Raw genomic sequence first — 26645 nt, forward strand, 5'->3', positions numbered from 1 at the left:
CTGGGCTCCGCTGGCATTTTTACTCAGCTTGCTGGTGGGAAGGAATGGATGTGGGACACTGTTTTTAAAACCCCCTCTGCTGGAGGATCAGGTTTGCTCATGGAGGAGAGCTCAGCAGCTTCAGTCAACACTTTGCTGTCCGTGTCCACAAGAGACTCCCTGTTGGAAAAACACATTTCACTATATTTTTACTCAAACCAACAGGTGTTTCAAAAAAGGATATTACACTGATGATTTGCAGACAAGTGAATGAATTCAAAGAAAAGGGACATGAGTGACAAAGACCTTTCAATCCTGGTCCTGGAGAGCCAATGTCCTGCAGAGTTTAGCTCCAGTTTGTTCCGACATACCTGCCTGGAAGATCCTAGTAATCCTGAAGAGCTTGATTACTTTGGTTCAGGTGTGTTTAACTGGGGTTGGAGCTAAACTCTGCAGGACAGTGGCCCTCCAGGAGCCTTAGGCAATGTGACAAAGTTAAGAATAGTTTAACCCCCGTCATCGGCAGCCTCTTACAGTTGAATACAGCAGTAGAGTAGGAACTCCTACTAGCAACCACGATTGTGTACCATTCAGAAGTGAACTGAGAATGCTTTTAAATGACCATTCACATCCATCTGAATTGAACTCGCAAATGCAACCTGTTCTGCAAGCACAACTATTACTACCTTGCTTCATTTCTTAGTTGTGGGGACACTTCATTTACAGCGATATCGTTGACTTGATTGCAAATTATTTGCACAGATTACTATTTAAACTGAACTGAGCTACATGATGACATCACTGAATTCAATGATGAACTGCCTTTAACTGTCATTTTGCATTATTGACACACTGTTCTCCTAATTAATGTTGTTCAGTTGCTTTTGACACAATCTGTTTTGTTTAAAGCGCTATATAAATAAAGGTGACTTGACTTGACTTGACCTTGCCTCAATTACACAAACCGGAGTCAAAGAAAAATTCATATAACCCCAATAAGTGTGATTTCCCAAGAAAAAGTAAAGTTTGTCAAGACAAACATTAAGGGCCAGATTTACTAAACAGGATAATCTATCATGAAGCCAGAATCCCGTGAAACACTGATGGGAGTGGAAAGTTCTGCGATGATCAACTGACAACGAGCAAATTCACGAACACAGACAAATCATTTCCATAATGACCAACATAATCTTCCAAGAGAGCAATGCAAATTGGCATCTTTCACATCCATATCAAGATCAAAATGGGTTAAGAAATGTTTTTTTTTGGTGTTAGATACTGGTGCAAGTACCAGTAAATTAACGAGCATAAAACCTTAGTAAATCACTTGGCTTGATTCATTTAAATACTCTCCTCCCATAAATGATATGTCTGAAAGGTAAAACCTTACAAATGCATATGCATCAATGTCAGCTACAAAAATACTGAGTCCATGTCTTTTCATCACTATTTCTTTTTTTCTAATGCATGGCTTTAGTAAATCCTGACAGTAGATTTTTCATGCCAAAAGAGGGTTTGCACTGGTTCAAGCTGTTAGTAAATCTGGCCCTAAATGTCGGCTTGAGAGCCTCGTTTAAAAGTAAAAAAAATCTGCAAAACTAAACGACTGATTTAGACAGGTGTCCTGAACACCCCCCATCAGTCAGACAAACTGTTGACTTGGTGTTGCTGTGTCAGGCTGGTTAGGCTGCTCAAACAAACAGAGCAGTGTTATTGTAAGCTTGATTGATGGCTGCTCTCAACAACTCAGTGCCTCAAGGAGGGGAAACAGGGCTAAATAACACTAGTATGTTTATCTTTCTACTTCGAAAGACACTAAAGTATGTTTGTCTCTGTCTGTGTCTACAGACGCCTCTTAAGTATATGACCATTGATCATATGTATAGCACCATACACACAAGCAAACCACCAGAAAAATCTACAAAATACACATTTATCATTTGTAAACATTCTACATGCCAAAAACATCTTTTTTTACCCTTTAATGAACATGGCAGGGGGTTGATAGCGTTGTATGGTGCTGGTGTGCTTCTGTGAGAAAGCCATGTGGCTAAAAAAAGTGTCATGAGGCTCGAGTGACAGACGTAGCAGGTGCAGGTCATTTACAGCGAAACTGGCACTCAGTTACTCTGTTTCGAGGTCATTGTGAATAAAGACCTACGCTCGCTAAATGTCATTCACTTCTCAGTAACAGTTCAGTTATGTATAACAATGAATGTTTGTGATGGTAAGCTCAGTATAAAAGCAAGAGTAAATTTCAAACAGGAAATAAATATATATTAATATGTGAGCAAAATATTTAGGAAATAAAACAAGAATGTGACAAAATGTTTTAATGGTTATGCAATTCATATCAGCAGCTGCGGTCAGAAAGTGTTTAATTGTGGCTACTGTTGATAATGTTAGCACCATACACTGGATGGCGCCCAAAATGATATATATTTTTTTCAAAATAAATTAAATTACTAGCATAATAACTTGAATATGAACATGAATTTGAGAATGACTTAATATCTGACATGTCCCTGTCATGAAGCTTACTGACAGCTGCACTCACGCTGTCCTTAAAATCATAAAGGTTTAATTATTTGCAGGTTTTAAATTCAATTTTGAGGCTTGTACAGACTTAAAAATACATTTATTTATCACCACACCAGGACCAGATGATTAACATAACATATATATATAGTTTAAAAGCCAGCAGTGCATCGTCTGCAAACACAAACACACAGCAGTGAGTGAAGGGTGGAAAAGCTAAGTCGTGAATGACCTACAGAGGTCAAACGTACAGAATCCAGATTTTTATAAAGCAAAAGAACACATTTTAATTTACCTACCGAACAAAAAAAAGTGAAATGACGGATTGTGAATTAATAAAATTATTAAATAGGTCAAAATTGCTACAGTTGCTAGAACAGATGTTTTGATTTTCACGACTTTTTACAGATTTACAGATTTTCATTCTGATTGAAAATAAAGTGTAAAAGATTATGATACAGATTACAAATCTTGTGCTTACCTGCTCTTTGAAATGCTTTTTCTGGCCAGTAATATCAACCCTGTGTAAAAGTGGTCTGAAAGGTTGAAGGTGTAGAGCGATTCTCTGGCATCTGTTCACTCATTGAGATACTGTTAGGCTGTTTATCTATAGAAAACTATGTGAGTCATGAGCAGCAGACTCCTGCCCCCACCATTCTTGAGGACCCACCCATTCAACCCACGGACAATATCGACATAGAACAATGAGAACATGGGAGTAAAAGTGAATAAATCTGTTAACCTGATTTATTCTTGTGAGGGCTGAAGATGGCATGCTCTCCAACCAGTGCCTTCACTCTCTGATGGCAGCCTCAACAGCCAACTGTCAATAACCCGTATGATAGTTTAGCTTGCTGCCAGTCAAATGTGGGAATAGAGGGCACATGCATGTAATTTATAAGGATCAACATATCACCACAGCAATAGATATTCCTGCTTGCAGCCTGCTTGAAGCTACCGACTACAAAAAAAAGAAAGCAGGAATCTTGACAAAGAAGCTAGGTATTCAACAACCGGAAATAGCTTACTTTTATGAGCTCAAATCAGTCAGTGACACTACAACTCTAGGTCACTGTAATACAATTTTGGCTAAAGGTACATATTCATCTCTTACAGCATCCAGTGGTTGCCAAGTTTACCGGAGGCATCTGTCTACCCAAATATTAGTTGTGTTTACATGGTTCTTTTACCTTGGTTCTTTGAAACACAAGCCAGACATTGCTGGATAATTTTTATCCTGTAATTCTCTATCTCTCTCTCTCTCTCTCTCTCTCTCTCTCTCTTTTACTATGTTTTGACAGACAAGACAGAACTGTTAGATCAGGGAACAGCTCCTATTCGTCTACACCTATTATCTTTGAGACACCTCAAGGTCCTGTATTGGGCCCTATTTCATTTTCCTTATACCTTGTTAACAGTTGTTTGTTCTTTGTGTTTTAGTGCCATTGTATAACATAATTTAACTATGTGAAACACATTGTTTTTAAATCTGTTCCCATAATTAAATTTGACTTGACTTTTTTGATTTGAAATTTCTGAACTTTTATTAATAAAATGTTAAAATATAGCTAATATAATATGATCTAAGCACATTAACACATTTACACAGAGCACTATTAAATATAAATAATAATAAATAGAGTTTATAGTCATAAACATCCATGAAACACACACACACACACACACACACACACACACAAAATTGACTTCAACAACGTAACATTTTGGCAATGCGTAAAACTCTGATAAAAGTCCTACCGTGCTACAGGGGCAGCAGTCTCTTCCTCAGAGCTGTCTGGCCATTCTGGAGGAGGAATTAGTGTGTCTTGTAGTAACAAGGGCTGGTCATCCTGCTCTAGTCCAGCTGAGCTTAGAGAGGACGGCTCATCCTCCTCTCCCGACACCTCCTCTAGGTCTTGAAAGAATAAAATTATATCATTAAATATTGATTGTATTATTTTTTTTCCCTTACTCTGATATGTGTTTGTAAAATGGTGATAGCAAAAACTTTAAATCAAATATATACAGTGCCCTCCATAAGTATTGGAACAGTAAAGACAAAATTGCTTTCTCTGCTGTGGAGTCAAGACATTTGCAAATATGATTAAATGATGAATATGCAACAAAACTACAGAATGTCACATTTTATTTTTTTGGTCTTTCGACACATACATGCTTTACCAAATAAAAAGGACAGTACTTTTAGAGTTCATCCCACTATTTGATGTGAGCACAAGTATTGGAACAGTTGAATTTATGGCAGATGTAAAAGATTAAAAGCTAATATTTAGTTGCAGATCCCTTGCATGCAATCAGAGCAGTGAGTCTGCGACCCACAGACAGCACCAGACTCTTGGTCTTATGCTTTGAAATGCTTTTCTCCAGCCTTTAATGCAGCCATTTCTAACTGTTGCTTGTTTTGGGGAGTTTCTGTCTTTAGTCTCCTCTTCAGCTGGTGAAATTAATGTTCAGTCGGATATACATCTGGAGATTGATTTGGGCAATCTAACACTTTACATTTCTTTGCCCTGATAAAGTCCTTGACTGAACTGGCAGGGTGTTTTGTGTCATATGAAGTGCTTTCTAATGAGTTTGGTGGCATTTTCTTGAATATTGGTAGCCAAGATGATTTTGTACCCTTCCAAATTCATTCTGCTACTGCCATCATACATGAAGTCATCATTAAAATGAAGAGGTGCTGTTCTAGAGACAGCCATGCATGCCCATGCCATGACACCACCTCCACCAAGCTCTACAGATGAGGTTGTGTGCTTAGGATCATTTGCAGTTCCCTTTTTTCTCCACACTTATGCATTCCAATCCCTTAGATAAAGGTTCATCTTTGTCTGATCGGTCCATCAAGTCAGTTCCAAAACTCTACTGGCTCACATTTGTGAAGAATCTTGCCTTTCTATTTTTGGTGCTGATCAGAGGTTTGCATCTTGCTGTGTATCTTCTGTAAATCTGTGTCTAATTCTCCTTCGGACTTTAGATTGTCAGAGCATCACCCCAGCTTTCTGGTGATTGTTGGTGATTTTACAGACATGTATTTTAGGGTTCATTTTCACAGCTTTTATGATTTCTCCATGCCCTTTGTTTTTCCTATAGTTCTAATTGACTTCCTCTTTTCTTTTAGCATCCAAATTGCTTGCTTTTCTTTCAGAGTCGGCTTCCTTGTCTTCATCCTGGTTTGTGTGTGTCATCATCGAATGCAAGACTTAGAATGCAGAAGCAATGAATACAACTGAGACACATTCCCTGCTTTTAATATCTGAAGAATTAATGCAACAGGACACAGCTGAACACTTAGAAAGAGCTGTGAGGCAACTGCTCCAATACTTATGCTCACATCAGATAGAGATGAAACTCTAAAAGAGCTGATCTTCTTAGCTGGTAAAAAATCTTTGTGTTGAATCACCCAATAATAAAATGTGACATTCTGTAGTTTTGTCTCATATTCATCTTTTAATCATATTTACAGATTTCTTGACTCCACAGCAAACAGAACAATTTTGTCTTTACTGTTCCAATACTTATGGAGGGCACTGTATATATATATAGATCAGTTCATTAGGAATATGCTACCTTGTTTTTCTGTATTACAGTACAGAGTATTTCATTATTATCAGAGGTGGAAAGTATTATCAAATTGCGCTGAAATATTTAATGTACAAACACACAAATGGCAGGGAAAAGCATTGTTTCATAAATTACAGGTGTTCAGATGCTTCAGATTTTGTGGGATTATTGAGAAACATGGTGTTTAATGTACATTAATCATCATCACGTTGTGTGAAGTCAATTAACTTCATGTTTTTATTTGTGTGTGTTTTATTCCTTGTGTTATGGTAAAATTAATAACTTAAGTACGGAGCCCAGCACATCACATGCAAGAAAAACTAAATAAATCGTGCACACAATTTATAAATGGAGGGAACAAATTAACAAATCGTGCACACAATTTATAAATGGAGGGAACAAATTTTCGGGGCTCCGTACTTAAGGTATATATATAAATTGATTTAGATTTGTTTGTGCTGTTTAAGCATGCATAAAATCAAACAGGAAAGGTACCTGTATATACTTCAAGCATAGCACTGCATGTCACTGTTCCAGACTGATTTGATGCTGTGCATTTAAATATCCCAGAATCTTCTGGATACGCCTCTGTGATCACGAGGGTGCACAATTCCTCTATAATAAAACAACGAAGGGTTAAAAGCCTAATATTTGACAAATGTGTTTGTGTATCTGTCAAACCAAGAATAATTCTAATCCCTTCATGCACTTTATTTTGAGATTAATGTGTACTCACCAGGAACAGAAGCTGAGCTTGCCTCTGACAAGGACAAAAATACAGTAAAGAAGCAGTGTTTTTAGTTTATTTTTGAATTCTAAATGCACCAGAAACAACTTCAGTTTTGATCAAAGCTATAGTATGGGTTCAGAAGACATGGTTTAATAATGCTGTAATCAGTCTGAGTTGTGTCCAGCTCTCACTCACTCTTTCTAAGAATCCGGAAGTCTGCCGAGTCGATGATCTGCTCGTCCTCTCTGAACCAGGAGATCTGCAGCGGAGGCGTTCCTCTGATCCTGCACTCCAGCACCACCAGCTGCCCCTTCACTGTACTCACGTCATGAAGACCCTGAAGACACACCAGTAACAGCTCACAGCGTGTCAAACCACAACCTGATACTGATCCAGTCAGGTTACGGTTTACGGTATGTTATTATCACATTACCTTCACAAAAGTTGGAGACACTCCAGAATTCCCTGAACCCTGGTTTGTGTTCTGAACCTGAATAAAAACACACATGTGTTTAGGCTGGAAGTACACATAACAAAAAATAATCAACCGTATTTTATGCTTGCACAGTCAGATGAAGACGCAGATGAGCTGATTAAGTGCACTCTCAGAAAAAAAAAGTACAAAAGCTGTCAAAATGTACACATTTGTACTTTATTTACCCCTAAATGGTGCATTTTAGTACCTTAAAGGTACGTATTTTGCCTAAGTTTTCATATTCACACCTAAATGGTATATTTTAGGACCTATTGGAAACGTACCACCCCAGTGACAGCTTTTGTACCTTTTTTTTTTTTTTTTTTTTACATTGTAAACTTTTATAAAAAACATGAATAGCACAATAGCAAAACTGATCTGTTTGGTCGTTACCTATTAAATGCATGATTTCATTAAGCATCTGATCATACATAAGCATGAGTTTTTGACTGGCAGATCAACATAATACTTCTTTTAGCTCCAATATATGACAGCTGCTCAATAGTGGAGCAACATGAATTAAATGAACTGAAATGTGGAGTGTGTATATGCATGTAGTTTGTGATTTGAAGGCAGAGTTTAATGTTGCAAAACTTGACTACTTTTTAGGTCTGAATGAAAAGCGTATTGATGTTACGTATTTTGGATCTCACCATTTGAGGACTGATGCAGACAGGCTGAACTAGACTTGAGTGCCTCTGCTGTATTGTAGCAGAGCAGGAGGAGGATGAAGAGCAGGAGGAGGATGTGTCACGGGAGCATGATGATATAGTTAGGGACATAGTTGAGGTTTTTTTCTGAATCCTGAAAGAGTCAGAACACAACTTCATGAAGTTTATAACAAAACAATGGTTCTAAGATATTCAAAGCTACAAGAACATTTAAAATGCACATATAACTAAGTGTTACAGCTATGGAATTGGTTGTTAGTATGTTTATATTAAATGGTATTGCACAGCGAGGAACTATTTTACCATAGTATTCAACAGTGCTGGTCACTTTTTTTATTTATTTTTTGGTGATATACTGAAGTTTTTAAGTTTAAATAATAAAAAGCACCATAAAAGTCTATGAAAGTGGATGATACAATTTGTGCAATATATTTCAAGTCTTCTGAAGCCATACAGTGGCTTTATGCGAGAGAGTAAGTACTTGAACCACTTATACCTTGTGATGAAAGCTTTTAACACTTGTTCATTGTAACTGCATGAAAGAAAGTAACCTGCACAGTTTTCATAATTTTTAGTTTTGTAGAGCACAGAATAAATAAAGTCATACAGGTTTAAAGTAAGTAAATATTGTCAGAGTTGGGTGAAATATTTCTTTTAAAAGCACAGTATATGTTTTTCCTGTCTGTGTCTTACTGTGCCATGTTTCCGGTATCTCTGAAGAGTGATGATGAGCCCAGCAGGAGGCACTAGAACATTCAAGAAACTCAGGTAAGGACAACAGAAGGGCACGAGTGTTCATTATGTTTAAATACATTTGTGGAAGATTTAGTCTTAATTCTCTAATATCAATTTGCAGTAGCAGTGAGTCTGTGGTATCTGTTCTTGAAGTGTCACACATCAGCTTTAATACACAACCATTACATAAAAATCTGAGGTACACAGTAGACCGTTTATATAAAGCACACACACACAAATAAATAAATAAATAAATAAAACCCTGGAAAGGCAATGTAGAGTTAAAGTTGTAAATGAGCACCACTGAAAAATCGTTGTCGTTTCTGCATTCTTAAACTCTTCTGTTTATTTATACTTGAGCAAGATTTGTAAACATATGGCTGACTTTAGCAATGCTCTGCTGTCTTTCTCTGGTACTCAACGAAACCTGAGCAGCTCTGTGAGCTAATTTAGTTGTGCCTTCAGCATGTTGCATTTAGAAACACATGGTGCAGGATAAATCTTCCGCCCCTCCGAAAGTGCCATCTCAGATCATAAGAGGTCTTTAATTAAATCAAAATGAAATAACCTGAAATATTCCTTATCACTGTATCAGTCTGAAGGCATCCTGATTAGATTCATCCGGTTTTGTTCCCACAAATCACCTTGTGACTGTATAGTGCTTTCACTACAGAGTCTTTCCGTAGTGAGCTGCACCTCCAAAATAAAGTCTCAAGTCACAATAAAAAAGCATTTACAGCATGAAGTCACAGAAAGAAAGAAAAAAGAAATACATCTCATTAACATTTGTATTTCTCTCACTGTTTAGAAAAGCAGCTATGTAATGGTGCTATAATGAATCCCAAAACAGAACCTACAACGAAACATCAAGAACTGCAAAAAACCACATACTGTAGCAACTCCGAAACCCAGAGACAGATAATAACAAGACAGCACGTGATGAACACATGGGACTCAACATCAAATACACTCTGGTTTTTCAGTACTATAACAAATTGGATTGCTATACAGTATTCTGAATATTGTATTTTCTCAACAACAACAACAAATAGGATATAGCTTATTTTGAAGAGTGGAATGGAAGTGTAGCTCCTATGAACGTGTTTCACTGTCAGCATTGAAGCCAGATTTATTTCTGGCACAGCCGTATAATGTCTGTCTATTAAACATGAGCAGGAACACAAGGCCCTCTTGCAGCAAGTCAACATATATCTATCTAAAATAACATCAGAACAGAGCCTATGAGCTGGACACGGCTAATATCCTCTCTGTCGAAGCGGTGAGGAACGGTTGTTTGACGTTCTGGATCTTACCAGTGTGTGCTGTTAGTGTGAGGGCCAGTGCAGCTTCCACTGGGCTGATAACACCATGAAGGAAGATACGAAGACACAGTGTTGCAGTCTTCCTCTCAAAGAGAGTGCACAGCGAGTCGTGTCGCCCCCCTCTGACAGGACGTCTTCTGTGAGACGCGGGACAGGCTCTGGGCTGCTGGTGAAGACTGGGAGGTGTAAGGTGCATCTCACATTACAGTCTGTCCATCACACACAGCTGACTCCACAGCACACGGGTGAACCGAACACTGGCCGTCAAATATAGACCACACGCATGCGCTCGGCCTCAGGGATGGAAATAGCATATGAAAGATAGTGTTCCTGTAGCTCAAGTGGGTAGAGCATTGCGATACCAAGCGCAAGGTTGGGGGTTCGATTCCCCGGGAACACATGATAGGTAAAAATTGATAGCGTGAATGCACTGTAAGTCGCTTTGGATAAAAGCGTCTGCTAAATGCAATATATAAAGAAACTCTTCTATTAATCGTTGTCCAGGGAGATTGGTAAGGCTAGTTATAAAAATATAATGTGTTATCAGAACTTCAAGCTCCAGTATGAGCCCCTTTCTGGCATTTAACCTTAAATCTCTTTATCAGGACATCATTTCTCGACGGAGCTGACTGATAAATCATTAAAAAGGCATTGTGCACCACCTTAATTAATACTACACCAGATTTGTTTTTATTTCCCCTCTGGATGTGTATCTGTGGAAGCATGGCTTCCTCTCTTGTTTCTGTCTGTAGACTAAGAGTCTTCCAGTTATCTGAGCCTCTTTGTTTGCCCTTCCTTCCGGTCTTCCCCGGCAGATGGATATAGCAAGAGGATAATAGTAGTGTACAGGGGTCAGTTTGATTACTGTAAGGGGACACGGTTCAATCTGTTACACTGCATTGGTTTGATAAATGAACAAGTATTTTCTTTAAAATGTATGTTTTCTCTTCTGTTGATGTTTGAGTCAAGGAATATCCTCTATTTACGGATATTAAAGTATTGTGAATGTTGAGGCAACAAGAACTTGTTTTGCACCCAAATTAAAATTACTTGTTGTTATGTCTGTCTAAAAAGTACTAAATGGTAAATATAGTAAAAGTTTATAAACGTTTAAAATCATGAACAGTCTCCACTTTAGATTGGCTTCTGAAAAACATGAACTAATAATTAATAAATGATTAGTAAAGATGTGTAAATAGCGTGAATTCAGACTTTTTGCCATCGAGATGACAGGGAGAATGTGTCTTAATATTTACTAAATGATTAGTAAACATTTAGAAACATTTACAAATAATGAATAGTTATTATATTATATTATAGTTATTATAGTGTATATATATATATATATATATATATATATATATATATCTATATATATATATATATATATATATCTATATATATATATATATATATATATATATTATTATTATTATTATTATTATTTATTTATTTTTTCTTTCTTTCTTTTTCGGTTCTGGTACGTTTTAGTCCAGATTTAAATTTGATATAAATGTCTTCTTTCTGTATTTGGTATTGTTTGATGAACATCATCACAGCGGATACAAACATCACAAACAGAAGGCTGCTCTGTTTTCAAGGGTCACTAGTGTCTCTGCTTCTCTGTGAGCGCCACCTACTGTCCGAGAGACACTCTGCAGGTCTGAAGAAGAAACACAAGAAACTGTTCATGGATGACAAATCTCTGAGATCTTTATGTCTGCATATCAACAGAAATTCACATCAATGAATGTAAAATGTGAGTGATAGCCCAATAATATAACATGACAATAGTAGGCCTATTTATGATTTTTCAACATAAATAATATATATCATAATTATATATAAAACTGTAAAAATTCTAAACTACTACTACAAATATTAAGTTATAAAAATAACAACTAGAATGAAAGAGAGAGAGAAGGCGCGCAACCTAAAATATAATTGGAATGTAAATGTAAAATGCGCTAATAATTGAAAATTAAATTAATAATAAAAATATATTTTTCTTTTGTAGGATCTTAAATCACAATACCCTAAAATAATGTTTGTCTGATTAAGTTAGAAGCTTGACAGAATGTCATAATAATAATAATATAAACGATTGCATAAAAGTCATGATGTGTGTATGATGTAATGACTACGAAACTTTTTGGAATGACCTTCAGGATTACACTCTGTGATGTCTACATATATGCCTTAAACATTTGTCATTGAAAAACTGTTTTAATCATGTGTTAGCCTCAGAGAAATATCATTTTAGACAACAATATCACATAATACACAGCGAATAATTGCATTGAACAAAACTGCTATTTAAAACGAGAGCGGAATATCGGATTCTGTTCAGGCGCTGCGCGAGCTGCCATGAGGTCCTTCTGAACGCCATGCGGTGTTGGATAATTCTAGAAGAGCGTCAGTGAGACTTCACCGCGAGCGCCGCTGACAGCACAGGGCCCGAGTTTGACCCCCCACAGCTCTCCTAAGTTACCTGACCCCCAGCAGCTCTGCACAGATCCCTGACAGTAATCAGACGAAGATGTTGTCCGCGGCGAGGAGTGTGTCGCGCGCTCAGAGGTGCTGCAGCACTGTGTCTGATCTCATCCAGAAGGTAAGAGACCGCTACCGAGTGCCCTTAAAGAGCGCTGGCGCCTTCATTCCGCCGCGGAGGTGTGGGTTCGAATCTTTTGCCCCCTTTAAGTGAACCTGTTTAGTTTAAGACAAGCGATGGTTTATTATACAGAACAGATGTTATATCATCTAGACAGATTCTTAACGTGTGAAGAGTTCATTCAGTGGTGTGTGTGTGGGGCTTAGGAAGAGTTTGTTTGACCTTCATCGAGTGTCCTGAAGCATCGAGGAGCTTCCCTTCATCTGTGTGTGCTTTACTCTCAAACTATTAACACACACACACATAATGAGAAGTTTATGTACCACGTGATTCTCTCTTCATCATGGCATTACAGCACATGGTCAGACTTGATGTGAGTCGTTGCACACTAACCCCTCCTCATCTGTTGTTTTCGTGTGATGGTTTAATGTGATGTTGTGTGTGTTTCTCAGGCTGGTTGGCGTGGACTGACTGCGCAGACCCTGCAGACTGCAGCCAGGCGTCGTTATGCGTGAGTATCTGTGGTTCTGTCGAGCTCATCGGTGAGTGTTGGAGGTGCTGATGGTGCTGGTGCTGTTTCAGGTCCGAGGCGATCCGAGGCGCTGTCGTTGGCATCGATCTGGGGACCACCAACTCCTGCGTGGCTGTGATGGAGGGGAAACAAGCAAAGGTGAGCTCTCTCACTGTCACCGTCGTGTCCTTGATCACATGATTCATGTTAACCTCAGCATAAAAATATTCAGAATTGTGTATAACACATAATACTGGAGCTGCCTGTAGGTTTGAAATGTTAAAGAGAGAGAGATCGGTGCACAGCGGCTGTGAGTCTGCTGAATGAATGTTGAGACCAGGAGCAGACCTGAATGAACCTTCAGCCACAAGTCACCTTGATTTCTGAAGATTGTCTTAAAGCAGCTTCACACTGACGAACAATAAATTAGCAGAATCATGTACGGAAACCCAGAGGGCTGCATGATAAATTGTATTTTAATTGGTTATTCATACTGAAAAAAAAAATGCTTTTATAGTTGCATTTGCCAGGTTTTATTAGTTTAAAATCCCCCAATCAGATCAAAAGATTTTCTGCCCAGTGGTTTACTTAATCTTCCCAACCTGGCAACCACACACACTCACTCTCTCTCACTCACACACACACACACACACACACACACACACACACACTCACTACATTAAGGCCAAAGTGCTGATGAGCTGAAAAAGCCAGTCTTTTGCTTTTGCTGTGAACGATGCATCGTTCTTTTGATTTGTGCTTTTTTTTGAAAATGCTTAAATTCTGAAGAAATGTAAAACGAGAATTTTAAATGACAATAATCGTAATTTAAGAGCTTAACCAGTATCATGCAGCCCTAGAAACCCAGTTGTTGGGTGTGTTCAGATTAGGGTTGCAAAAAGGTGGAAAATTTCCAGTAAATTTCGGAAACATTCCAGGATTTTTTGGAATGTTCCAGGGATTTTTTTTTTTTTTTTAAGTTTCTGGAAATTTTCCACCCTTTTGCAACCCTAATTCAGATTCTTCAGTAAAGCATCAGTAGTGTCATTACTGAGTTGTGTGCTGGTGACAGGTGCTGGAGAACGCCGAGGGAGCGAGGACCACGCCGTCAGTGGTGGCCTTCACAGCGGACGGAGAGAGACTCGTGGGGATGCCGGCTAAACGCCAGGCCGTCACCAACCCCAACAACACACTCTACGCTACGAAACGCCTGATCGGACGCCGCTACGATGACGCTGAAGTTCAGAAAGATTTGTAAGAACTGGCAACTCCAGTCCCTCTATATATTTGTTATGTAACTTCACAGATATAAGTGACGAGCTTTGCTGTGATTGACAGGAAGAACGTGCCGTATAAGATCGTGCGTGCATCTAACGGAGACGCCTGGCTGGAGGCCCACGGTAAACTGTACTCGCCCAGTCAGGCCGGAGCCTTCATCCTCATCAAGATGAAGGAGACCGCAGGTCAGTGCTCCGCCGGAAGACAATACTTTCAAAACAAGTGACAGTATGACCAAAATCTTATGTACGATATGAGTCATCATATATATAGCGATACATTTCACAATATAGTTATTTTCTGCTTTAAATAAGGTCTTTATGATACAAGAATGTCATAATTCTTGTCATCAGTGTTAGTGTCGCAAAAACACTAATACCTAGCCTTAAAAAAAACAAAACTCAAGCTCACTGAAGACAAGTAAACAGTCAGCGATTTAAATTTAAATTTAAAGTAACTAATTACAAGCAATAGGACAACAACAAAAAACTACAGTAGAACAAATGAATATACAATGCATGTAGCATTTCTTAAAGTTATCAGATGAATAAAAACACTGCATATTGTTATTAAAGTTACAGAAGTGATTTAGTCAGGAGCAGCGAGAGATTTTCTCTCTTGTTGTTTGGTTAACATGAAGGACAGACAGCAGGAATATTAGACTGCTGTCACTTTAAGAGCTGCACGAATCTGATATACACTCACACATGTTTGATTTCACTTAAGACTGAAATATAGCCAAATGAGTTCTGTTTCACTGCTGAGTGCATTTCAGCGGATTAAAATAACTTATTTTTAAACCACAATGCTAAAAAAAAACGTGCAAACGGTAAGTTTTCGTGACCAGTTAACGTCACGTGAGTGTGTAACCGCGACAGAGACAGTAGTCCACAATCTATCGTCCACCTCTACAACTGATGATACGCTCTGTTAAACCACTGCTTGTTGTTTCTTCAGAGAACTACCTGGGTCACACGGTGAAGAACGCTGTTATTACAGTTCCGGCTTACTTCAACGACTCTCAGAGACAGGTGTGACGCAGGTTTCTCTTCTACCTGATAACTATCTGTGCATGTGCGAGTTCGTTGTGAACCAGCTTTGATTGATCGGTCTTTAATATCTGCTGTGTTTATAGGCAACCAAGGACGCCGGACAGATCGCGGGTTTGAATGTGCTTCGTGTTATTAACGAGCCGACGGCTGCTGCTTTAGCCTACGGTCTGGACAAGACTCAGGACAAAATGTAAGTATTAGACACTCAGTAGGGCTGGGTTAAAAAGGGCTGGGTTCTAAATTTTAATCGATTCTCATTTTATGAATCCATATCGATTCAGAAATCTCTAGGATCGATTAGTCTCGCCTGTCAGATGATGAAGGGAACATTGTAGCGCCTCCCATCCTTTGTGATTTGTCACTAATGATATGAAACAAAGTGTCAGATTTCAAATTCTGTCCATTTTATTGCAACATTCAAAGCTGTTTTGGCGCTGTGTAATGTGGAGTGAGCGATCGCTGTGAACTGATCGTCTCCTCTGCTTTAATAGCACTTACAGCATGAAATAAACGTGAATGAACATCCGAAGGTGTTAAAATAAAGAGCACCACTTACCGAATCCGTCTCGTGTTTCAAATGCAGAAAAACAACAATCGCCAATGTCATGTAACGTCATATTTACTCATATAAAAACACATTTGGTGAGCATAAACTAGAAAAATTAACTCTAGAGAGGAGCTTTTTGATAAATATGCACCATATAACACATTCATTATCATTTTTCTTACTGTTGTTTAATATATATATAGTTTATGTTTGAATAAATCTGCCAAGTTTTTGTGACAGCCACCATTTGTGTTTACATTTCAAAAAACAATTTGGGGTAGAAATATAATTATGTAATTTAAAGTTAAAGTATAACTTATATTTGAAGTGTTTGTATACAAATCAGCAAGTTTCAACCTTCCAGAAATATTATTAACACTCAGCTATATTAAACAGCATTAGTTGAGAGAAAATTTGCCATGTCCTGTACCTGAAATATATCCAAAATAATCCATATTGAATCGAATCACAAGTCTTATTGAATATTATTTGACATGAATCTACTTGCTGATACTGTGTGCTTGGACTTGATTCTGAAGAATATCACTGGTCTTCCCAGAATCGCTGTGTATGATCTCGGCGGTGGGACGTTCGATATCTCTGTCCTGGAGATCCAGAAGGGTGTGTTCGAGGTGAAGTCCACCAATGGAGACACGTTCTTGGGCGGAGAAGATTTCGACCAGCATCTCCTCAGACATATAGTGAAGGAGTTCAAGAGAGAGGTTTGTGTGTGTGTGTGTGTGTGTGTGTGTGTTTCAGTAGTGATCGCTGATATATTTGAGCACTACTATCCATCATTGATGTTTAATTGTAAAGGCTCATTGTAAAGGCTGCTTGAGAACAATTACATATTGATTTAATATATCAATAAAAAAAAGAATTTGCACAGAATTGGCTAAAATGATTACCGATACACCGCTCATTATAGAACGTAAAAACTGAAGTATTGTCATCTTTATGCAAGACTGTTGATAAATGGACCGCAGTGGGTTATTGGTAATAAATACGTTTTAACAGATTTGAAATGCATTTGCCTTTTTTTAAACTTCTCTTCAGCTGCCAGCAAAACTTGTAAGAATACTGATTTGAATTATACTTAATTCTACCTAATTAATGCAGTCAGGTTCCATCATAAGCTGCTGTAGGCTTATTTCATTTGACGTGATTGATTAGATGCTCTTAAAACACGCATTAGTAGAGGACCGTATGAATGCATCTAGATGTCAGATGTTCTGGTCTGATGTGGTTTGTGTGTTTTCAGTCTGGAGTGGATCTGACCAAAGACACCATGGCTCTGCAGCGGGTGAGAGAGGCTGCGGAGAAGGCCAAGTGTGAGCTGTCTTCCTCTCTGCAGGTCAGTGAGTGGAACAGGGCTGACCCAGCCTCCCAGGCTTAGCATGAGCTATGAACAGAGCTGCTGCAAGACACAAAGAGATCAGGAGCTCTACACACACACAACATTAATGTGATCACATCGCAGCCTCTGCATTAGTCTCAGTCACACTAAGAAATATTGCATTTCACAAACATGCACTGTAAAAATGACTAATAAACAAAAAGTGCTGTTTAAAGCAACCCATGCATGCATTTCAAGACACCGCATTTTGCAGTTTTAGTAATTATTTTAAGGCCGTTGATAAATATGGAGAAATCACATCCCTGTATTAGGAGCATTATGACTGGAGAGTTTAAGAAACCGTATGGTAATCTCTCTGCACACAGACGGACATCAACCTGCCGTACCTGACGATGGACGCCTCTGGCCCCAAACACCTGAACATGAAGCTGACCCGCTCTCAGTTCGAGGGCATCGTGGCGGATCTGATCCGCAGGACCGTGGCTCCCTGTCAGAAGGCCATGCAGGACGCCGAGGTCTCCAAGAGCGACATTGGAGAAGTGCTGCTGGTGGGAGGAATGAGCCGCATGCCGAAGGTGAGCCCGGTCAGAACACACACACTCTGTGAGCAAGGCCTCGAGTGAAGCGTCTTCATTCCTGCTCGTGTGTGTGTGTGTGTCCTCAGGTCCAGCAGACGGTGCAGGATCTGTTCGGTCGCGCTCCCAGTAAGTCGGTGAACCCGGACGAAGCCGTGGCCATCGGAGCGGCCATCCAGGGAGGCGTTCTGGCCGGAGACGTGACCGACGTGCTGCTGCTGGACGTCACTCCTCTGTCTCTCGGCATCGAGACTCTGGGAGGAGTCTTCACTAAACTCATCAACAGAAACACAACCATCCCCACCAAGAAGAGCCAGGTGGGCTGATCATTTCTTCCTCCTTGCACTGTGGCTGAATTAAGCTTCACTATCTATGGACTGACGTGAGCTTTGGTTGTGTTCCTCAGGTGTTCTCCACCGCTGCTGATGGACAGACTCAAGTAGAGATCAAGGTTTGTCAGGGAGAGAGCGAGAGATGGCTGCAGACAACAAGAGATCCTGGGACAGTTCACCCTGGTACAAACATTCACATGCACCTATACATTTAGCAGACGTTTTTTTATCCAGACTTAGAGAAGAGGAACAAAGCACTTTGTCAAAGAGCCAGCAACACTCTTAATACACAGTGCTAGGTTTATTAGACGTCTAGATTAGGAAGCGAGCAAGAGAAGGACCATAACCGTGTTTTGGCTCAGATGTTGTGTTCGTGTGTGCTGAACAGGTCGGCATCCCTCCGGCTCCTCGGGTGTTCCTCAGATTGAAGTCACCTTTGATATCGACGCTAACGGGATCGTGCACGTCTCCGCTAAAGACAAGGGCACCGGCCGAGAACAGCAGAGTGAGACAAATCAGTCAAAAATCAATGATGCATGTTGATGAACTTTTAATCTTTCTCTGAAATATAACTTCAGAAATGACGTCTGCAATGTCCACTTTTACAGCCACTGAGTTGTCTTAATGAAAAAACACTCATCTCACACTTTATTTAATGCGTGTTTGGTTCAGTTGTCATCCAGTCGTCTGGTGGACTCAGCAAAGACGACATCGAAAACATGATCAAGAACGCTGAGAAGTACGCCGAGGAGGACCGGAGACGGAAGGTAGTGTTTTCTCACACGTTACACCTGGGCTTTCTCACATCTCAGAACCTCCTGCAGCGTCTGAACTGATTGCTCTTGGGTTAAAGGATCGCGTGGAAGCGGTGAACATGGCCGAGGGCATCGTCCACGACACCGAGTCAAAGATGGAGGAGTTTAAGGACCAGCTGCCCGCCGATGAGGTCTGTCTGCAGTCTGAGGAGCTGCTTTAGCTGCTGTGTTTCAGAGGCGCCGGGTGTGACTGACTCTCTCTCTCTGTCTCTGTCTCTGTCTCTCTCTCTCTCTCTCTCTCTCTCTCTCTCTCTCTCTCTCTCTGTCTCTGTCTCTCTCTCTCTCTGTGTCTCTCTCTCTTTCTCTGTCTCTCTCTGTCTCTGTCTCTGTCTCTCTCTGTCTCTATCTCTGTCTCTGTCTCTCTCTGTCTCTGTCTCTCTCTCTCTCTCTCTCTCTCTCTCTCTCTCTCTCTCTCTGTCTGTCTCGTCTTCTCTCTCTCTCTCTTCTCTCTCTCTCTGTCTCTCTCTCTCTCTCTCTGTGTCTCTCTCTCTCTCTCTGTCTCTGTCTGTCTGTCTGTCTCTCTCTCTCTCTCTCTCTGTCTCTCTCTCTCTCTCTCTCTCTGTCTCTCTGTCTCTGTCTCTGTCTCTGTGTCTCTGTCTCTCTGTCTCTGTCTCTCTGTGTCTCTGTCTCTGTGTCTCTGTCTCTGTGTCTGTGTCTGTGTCTCTGTCTCTCTGTCTCTGTCTCTCTGTCTCTCTGTCTCTGTCTCTCTGTCTCTCTCTGCAGTGTGACAAACTGAAGGAGGAGATCGCTAAAGTACGAGAGCTGCTCTCGCGGAAGGACGCGGAGACGGGGAGAAAACATCAAGCAAGCAGCCACAAACCTGCAGCAGGCCTCGCTCAAAAACTCTTCGAGATGGCCTACAAGAAGGTCAGTTCTCTGTTTCGCTCCACTAACCCCCCGTCTAACATAGCAGTTGTAGTATTAATAATAAAGAGATTTAATGGTGATGACGTTTGGTAAAAAAACAATATCGGTTATGTAGAAAACGTTGCATTTTAGCTGAAATCTTGTACACTTGGTGTATTTCTGAAGTAATATTGACTGTGTTTGTGTGTGTCAGATGGCGTCGGAGCGGGAAGGCGGCTCCGGATCCGGCTCCGGAGGAGAAGCGGGAGAGAAGAAGGAGGGCCAGCAGTAAAGCCGAGCGCTCGAGTTTGATGTGGACTGAATGGTTTGGGAGCATGAACGTGTTTCCCCGAGCAGCATACACACCTTTATTCTCTCACATACTGTGTTTCTGGCTGTAAATTCTACAAAACGATATTGTCACGGCTCCTCATCCGCCTCCATTAATGTCTAGAAGTTCAAATCCATTGATTGTGTCTGCTGGAGATTATCTGCATGGGTCTCGAAGCGAACTGTGCCAGCGTCTGAGGAGAGCCTGATGATCACAGACGTGACTCGAGCCATTCAGACATGCATTCCTGCCTGCGGGCACCGTGTGTGTGTGTGTGTGTGTGTGTGTGTCCTCAATAAGACTGTGTTTCTGTGTCGTGGTGGTGTTTCTGGGAATGAATGTGTGGCTGAACGGCTTCAGGATGTCTGTATCTGCAGTGAGTGTTTATAACAGCAGGACTTCTTCGGTGTTTCATATTTAAATGACAGTCTGTTCTGTCCATCAGTTGCTCGTCTGTAAGCTTGTGTACATGTTTGAGCTGAGAGGATGAGGTGGAATTGATAGTTCAAACTGATTCTGATTATAATTTGTGTTGAGAATCAAGTACACAGTGAAGTAATCCCATCTACCTTTACTAGTGATTTCAGCTGGTTTGAGTTAAACCCGTGATGTTCTGGACGATCGTGAAGGATTATGTTCTTCGTCTGTCTCAGAACAGCACAATTATAACACCGAGCCCATCTCCTCTCTGCTCTCCTCTTCTGTACAAAGCCTGATGTCTGCTGAAGATGTTGAATGATTTAATAGGTTTAAAGAGTAATATTCCAATGCAGTCTTTTATAATAAAAATGTGTTTGAACTCATATTGTGTGTTCTCTGGTAAACTGTGTTTTGAGTGTCTCTTGGAGACGCAGAACTGAATTTCTCGTGCTTCTTGCTAAATTAACAGGTTAAATTAACCATTTTGTGTGAGCCGAAACCCCTTTGAGGAAAAATATTTGCTTCAAGTACTCCTTGAGGTTTGAAGTTAATATTTTAAAATAAAAACAACTTATTTGCATGCAATATAATATTTTTTTTAACTCCATAATTAAGAAAAAAAAAAAATACTTTTGTAATAATATGATTGTCATTTTAAAATAATTGTTTATAATTTTTGAACAATTAATTTTATGATACTAGTATGCCTAAAAATCTTCAGTTGATTCTTCTGGTAGAATAGTAAACACAGATTTTTGACTTTCTTGCAAAAAATTATTATTTATTTGCACGTTATAAATATTTTTTTCACAGTTCTGAGTTCATATCTCGCATCTAAGCGTGAAAATAAATCTGTGTTAACCGTGAAATGCATTACTCAGATTTCCAGATTGGTCGGTCCTTTTTAATAATTAATTAAAACGAGTGTTACTCAGTACTATGTCGCAAACGCAATACTTGAGAAAGAGCTTTTATTTTGAAGCGGAGCTGCTGCGGCTTCCGGCGGATCTGAGTCTGCGCGAGCGCAAACGCTCGGTTTTGAGCGCTGGTCGGAGAGTCGCGAGGACTTCAGAGGCGGTGAGCACTTCTAAAAACTATCTTAATAAGTTTTATCATCGCGTTATGGCTCACATGAAGACCCGTGTTTGTCCTGCTGTCGGTTTGCTGTGTGAAACACACGTTACGCGTGTGAAAGAGATACAGGAAATACTTGTGACTGGGCGCGTCTGACTGAGGTGTGTGACTGGAGCGCGACGCGTCAATACGAGCATGCCACTGCTGCTATTATCATCATTATTATTATTATCATCATTATTATTATCATTATTATATGAAAAGTGTGTTCGTGGCGTGACTGTTTTACACACATTAGCAAAACATAGCTACACACATTACAGTAGTGAACCTAAAAACAACACTACCCGTAATCACAATGTACTGTACACTACTCATTATAATAATAATATTTTGAATATTATAACGGGTAAGATGTGCTTTAGCGTCGTGTGAAGAGCAGACGGTCCCTGCTAATATCAGTCCCAGTCACAGTCTGATAAACCGGTTTCCACAGTCCAGGAGCTGTTAACATTAGCACCTCGATAATAACGCGTCCTGTAATGTTCAGTAAGTTAAAGGATTCAGTACGAGCTCGAGACTCGAGCATTAGCAGCTCCCGCGAGCACAGAGAGACTCCTCTCACCTGAGCACGAATACAGAGAAAACAATGGTTTCTATTTTAATATCCTGTTGAGACAAAGCTGTATTTCCAGCATCATTACTCTTCAGTGTCACATGATCTTCAGAAATCATTCTGATATGATGATTTATTAATCAAGAAACATTTCTGATTATCATCAATGTTGAACACAGTTGTGCTGATCAATATTTTTCCACCCTTGTGTTGGTGCTGCCAGTCAAAAATGACCGGCCTACAAAAAAATGCTTATAAGTATCTCGTTAAGCGATATAATTACCAAATATTGGGTTCCATCTGTTTGTCAGCTAGTTTTCTTTCTATTAGCACTGGTCTAAAAATAAATAAATAAAAACTACAAAACATGTGCTGATTGAAAGAAAATGTGTTGACAAAAATATAGAGCCCGATATTTCACGATAATATATCAGAGTGAGAGATTTCAAGTGCTTTAAAAGACTTGACCTGAAACACTGAATAATGCTGATACCAAATAACAAGAGTTTATATCATAGTCTTAATAACTGTTTCTGTAGAAAATGTGCTTTTCTAAGTTTTTTAAGCAGAGTACTGTGGAGCTTATAATATGACAAAACTATTAGAATTTGAATTGTTGAAGTGGTATTTAATAAAACAGAATTGTATGTAGCATTTAACACAGTACAGGTCAAAAGTTTGGAAACATTACTATTTTTAATGTTTTTGAAAGAAGTCTCTTCTGCTCATCAAGCCTGCATTTATTTGATCAAAAATACAGAAAAAACAGTAATATTGTGAAATATTATTACAACTTAAAATAATAGTTTTCTATTTGAATATACTTTTAAAAAAATAATTTATTCCTGTGATGCAAAGCTGAATTTTCAGCATCATTACTCCAGCCTTCAGTGTCACATGTAACATCCAGTCTATCACATGATCATTTAGAAATCATTCTAATATTCTGATTTATTATGAGTGTTGGAAAACAGTTCTGCTGTCTAATATATTTGATGAATAAAAGGTTAAAAAGAACTGCATTTATTCAAAATAAAAAAAGATTCTAATAATAATTCTAATATTTTCTTTACTATCACTTTTTATCAATTTAACACCATCCTTGCTGAATAAAAGTATTGATTTTATTTAAAAAAAAGAAAGAAAAAAAAAATTACTGACCCCCAAATTACTGACCAGTAGTGTATATTATTACAAAATATTTATATTTTAAAAACATAGCTTCTTTTTTTTTATTATTATTATTCATCAATGTATCCTAAAAAAGTATCACATGTTCTGAAAAAATATTAAGCAGCAGAACTGTTTCCAACTTTGATAATGAATCATCATATTAGAATGATTTCTAAAGGATCATGTGATAATGATCCAAAAAATTCGGCTTTGCATCACAGAAATAAATGATAATTTAAAGTATAATAAAATTTAAAAACAATTATTTTAAATTGTAATAATATTTCACAATATTACTGTTTTTCTGTATTTTTGATTAAATAAATGCAGTCTTGATGAGCATAAGAAACTTCTTTCAAAAACATCAAAAATAGTAATGTTTCCAAACTTTTGACCTGTACTGTAGTTCTGAATTAGATTTTTTTTTTTTTTACTTGAATATTGAACATTTAAAATTTAACACAATTGATTATTTTTGACAGTTTTTTTTTTTTAAATAGACATTTATTTTCTGAATTGTTAGACTGCAAATATCCAGTTTTTAAAAATACAGCGTCAAGTTTTCAAGATGAAGAAGCAGCTCTGAACATCAAGTTCGATATTCAGTACGCAGAGGTTCAGATCGTAGAGAAGGTAGGTCAGAGGTTATGTTAGGTGATCGCCGAAAGCATTCACGGTGTCCGGAGCGGACGTGTTCAGGTCACGCAGGCTGGTTTTGTCATAGTATCAGCTCCACAGAGTACAGAATACACCAGTCTGCTTCTTGTCTCAAAGCCTGCTCTTGACCGCAGGTGCCGCTGCCGTGAGGACGCAGAATGCAGACTATTAAGTGTGTTGTGGTGGGCGACGGGGCGGTGGGCAAGACGTGCCTCCTCATCTCCTACACCACCAACGCCTTTCCCGAGGAGTACATCCCCACCGTCTTTGACAACTACAGCGCTCAGATGAGCGTGGACGGCCGTACGGTCAGCCTCAACCTCTGGGACACGGCGGGGCAGGAGGAGTACGACCGTATGCGCACGCTCTCCTACCCGCAGACCAACATCTTCATCATCTGCTTCTCCATCGGCAGCCCCTCGTCCTTCGCCAACGTGCGGCACAAGTGGCACCCGGAGGTGACCCACCACTGCCCCAGCGCTCCCATCCTGCTGGTGGGCACCAAGAGGGACCTGCGCACGGATTCGGAGACGGTCAAGAAGCTGAAGGAGCAGGGCCTGGCGCCCACCTCTCACCAGCAGGGCGGCGCTCTGTCCAAGCAGATCGGTGCGGTCAAGTACCTGGAGTGCTCTGCGCTGCTGCAGGAGGGCGTGAGGGAGGTGTTCGTGGAGGCCGTGCGCGCCGTGCTCTACCCCGTTACCAAAAAGAATACCAAGAAGTGTGTGCTCTTATAGTCGGCCGTGACGGAGATGAACTCGCAGGGGGTCCATCCTGGTGTCTGTATCCATCTCGTCTCACTTTCTCGCTCTTTAAGGACTTTCTGATTTGGTTTCGTTGACTTTTCCGTGTCTCATTATCTTGTAAATCTCTTATAAGTCTGTTGAAGTTGCTTGCCTGTCTTTTTTTTTGTCGATTAATAAGTTTGTTGCCAGATCCTCTTAATGTAAGATAAGGATCGTCCGTGTCCGTGAGGAGCTTGTGGAGGTTTTAGTGACTCGCGGCGTCCTGTGCGTTTAGATAAGTGCAATATAATGAAGACTGAATGAGGTCGACACATCAGACTCACGGTTATAGATGTCCCAGCCAAATCTTTCATGTGCCTTTAAAATGATTATTTTTTTATTTTTAAATATGCATATTGTGTTTTATCCATAGCTGTTCAGCAATATTTCGACAGCTAAAATGACGGATTGTTTGGGTTGCGCTGATCCAAGTGTGAGTTTCATGTAAAAAACTGCAGGTTGTGTTTTACTCCAAAAATCTAGAGGAAAAAAATTATTATACTTTACGTAAAGAAATTAAATCTTTTTAAGGAGCAATAAGATTTTTACCAGATCTCCAATAATGCAAAAAAACGGTAATTTCCCACAATGCAAGAAAGAAACTCTCCCTCAGGCGCAATGACCGATTTTTTTTCAGATATTTATAGTGTAACAAATACTGTACATTTCCAATTATATTCCACAAACGCAAAATGTCTTAATGGTCCAAACTAGATATTTTTAATGCAAGATATATTTTCGTACTTGTGATTTTGGGGTTAAATGTGACCCCATCATCCTGAGAGTCGTGCCTTATGTGCTTTTTCATAAAGGGCTGCGTCCCGCTGCTAAACAAGTGTTAGTACTGTTGTTGCGATGGCAGATTCAGGCATCGGCCCGTATTTTCCTGTGCAGAGATGGTCAGTCAGGTTACTATGTAAGGTCAGGTATCTAACGCTCCACGAGAGTCGCTGGTCGTTTGTTTTTAGTGAACGCCTCGTTCCTTCAGAGCCAGCGAACGCCTCACAAACACCAAAACGCTGATGTGTCTTTCCAGCCCAAAGACTGAGCTGCAGGCGTGCTAATCCATTCAGTGTATCATTACACGTCTCATTCAAAGGAGTTGTTTGGGTTTATGTTCTTATTATTAACTGACGAGTTTTATTTTTGGTTTTGCATGTTTCAAAAAGAGGCCCGATGTTGACCTAACGGCACTGTATTTCAATATCCTCATCTCACGTACACGTCTCACGATTTCCAGTGTCGTCGTCGTCATAGACGTCTCTTTACATCTGGATGCAGTGAATATAATAGTAGGTGAGATGCAGGCATTATGGGGTTTTGATGTGTTTTTTACTCCGCTGATATGTGATTTGCTTTCAGAACTGGAAGTCGTGGTTAAACCTTTTGCAAAAACTGACACACCGTTGAATGGCAGTGTGCTGTGGAAACCTGTGACTAGACAGCCAATGTTTTAATAACTTTTTAGCTTTTTCTGAATTGTCTGCCAAACTTGGCCAAAGAGACAAAACAAAGCTGTATTGTGGAGTAACTGGACACGCGTGTCAACATTCGAGTCACACCTGATACCATTCGCAATGTGTTTCTGTCGTTAAATCCAGGACAGTGTCTCGAATCATTCCTTACTTTGAATTCAGTT

The 26645-nt window shown here is 39.6% G+C and overlaps 2 protein-coding genes and 1 pseudogene across 3 annotated transcripts; 2 read left to right on the top strand and 1 right to left on the bottom strand.

The window, feature by feature from the left end:
• Positions 1-23: 23 nt before the first annotated feature.
• On the bottom strand, positions 24-10273 carry LOC122147380 (palladin-like). Its single transcript, XM_042769660.1, has 9 exons — positions 10021-10273; positions 8666-8718; positions 7955-8105; positions 7260-7316; positions 7022-7163; positions 6833-6856; positions 6592-6711; positions 4276-4432; positions 24-159 (listed from the first exon to the last, which is right to left on the bottom strand). Exons 2-9 carry the CDS (start codon positions 8671-8673, stop codon positions 24-26), a joined length of 795 nt encoding a protein of 264 aa, XP_042625594.1. The 5' UTR covers positions 8674-8718; positions 10021-10273.
• A 2126-nt stretch (positions 10274-12399) lies between these two features.
• LOC109066810 lies at positions 12400-21087 on the top strand (annotated as a pseudogene).
• A 546-nt stretch (positions 21088-21633) lies between these two features.
• Positions 21634-26443, top strand: LOC122147409 (rho-related GTP-binding protein RhoG-like). 2 transcript variants are annotated; one of them, XM_042769774.1, is made up of 2 exons: positions 21634-21781; positions 24359-26443. In XM_042769774.1, the coding sequence occupies exon 2, from the start codon at positions 24383-24385 to the stop codon at positions 24956-24958; it is 576 nt and encodes a 191-aa protein (XP_042625708.1). In that variant the 5' UTR covers positions 21634-21781; positions 24359-24382; the 3' UTR covers positions 24959-26443. The 2 variants fall into 2 exon arrangements, with proteins under 2 accessions (XP_042625708.1, XP_042625709.1); XM_042769775.1 differs by lacking the exon at positions 21634-21781 and adding an exon at positions 21788-21939.
• Positions 26444-26645: the final 202 nt, after the last annotated feature.

This window comes from Cyprinus carpio, chromosome A14 (genome assembly GCF_018340385.1).
Source record: "Cyprinus carpio isolate SPL01 chromosome A14, ASM1834038v1, whole genome shotgun sequence".
Taxonomy (NCBI): Eukaryota; Metazoa; Chordata; class Actinopteri; order Cypriniformes; family Cyprinidae; genus Cyprinus; species Cyprinus carpio.

Coding starts and splice junctions, on each gene's coding strand:
- LOC122147380 (XM_042769660.1), bottom strand. Junction 4,433..6,591: donor TATGCTTGAAGTATATACAG/GTACCTTTCCTG, acceptor TATTCTTTCAAG/ACCTAGAGGAGGTGTCGGGA. Junction 160..4,275: donor ACTGCTGCCCCTGTAGCACG/GTAGGACTTTTA, acceptor TTTTTCCAACAG/GGAGTCTCTTGTGGACACGG.
- LOC122147409 (XM_042769774.1), top strand. CDS start 24,383: ATGCAGACTATTAAGTGTGTTGTGGTGGGCGACGGGGCGGTGGGCAAG.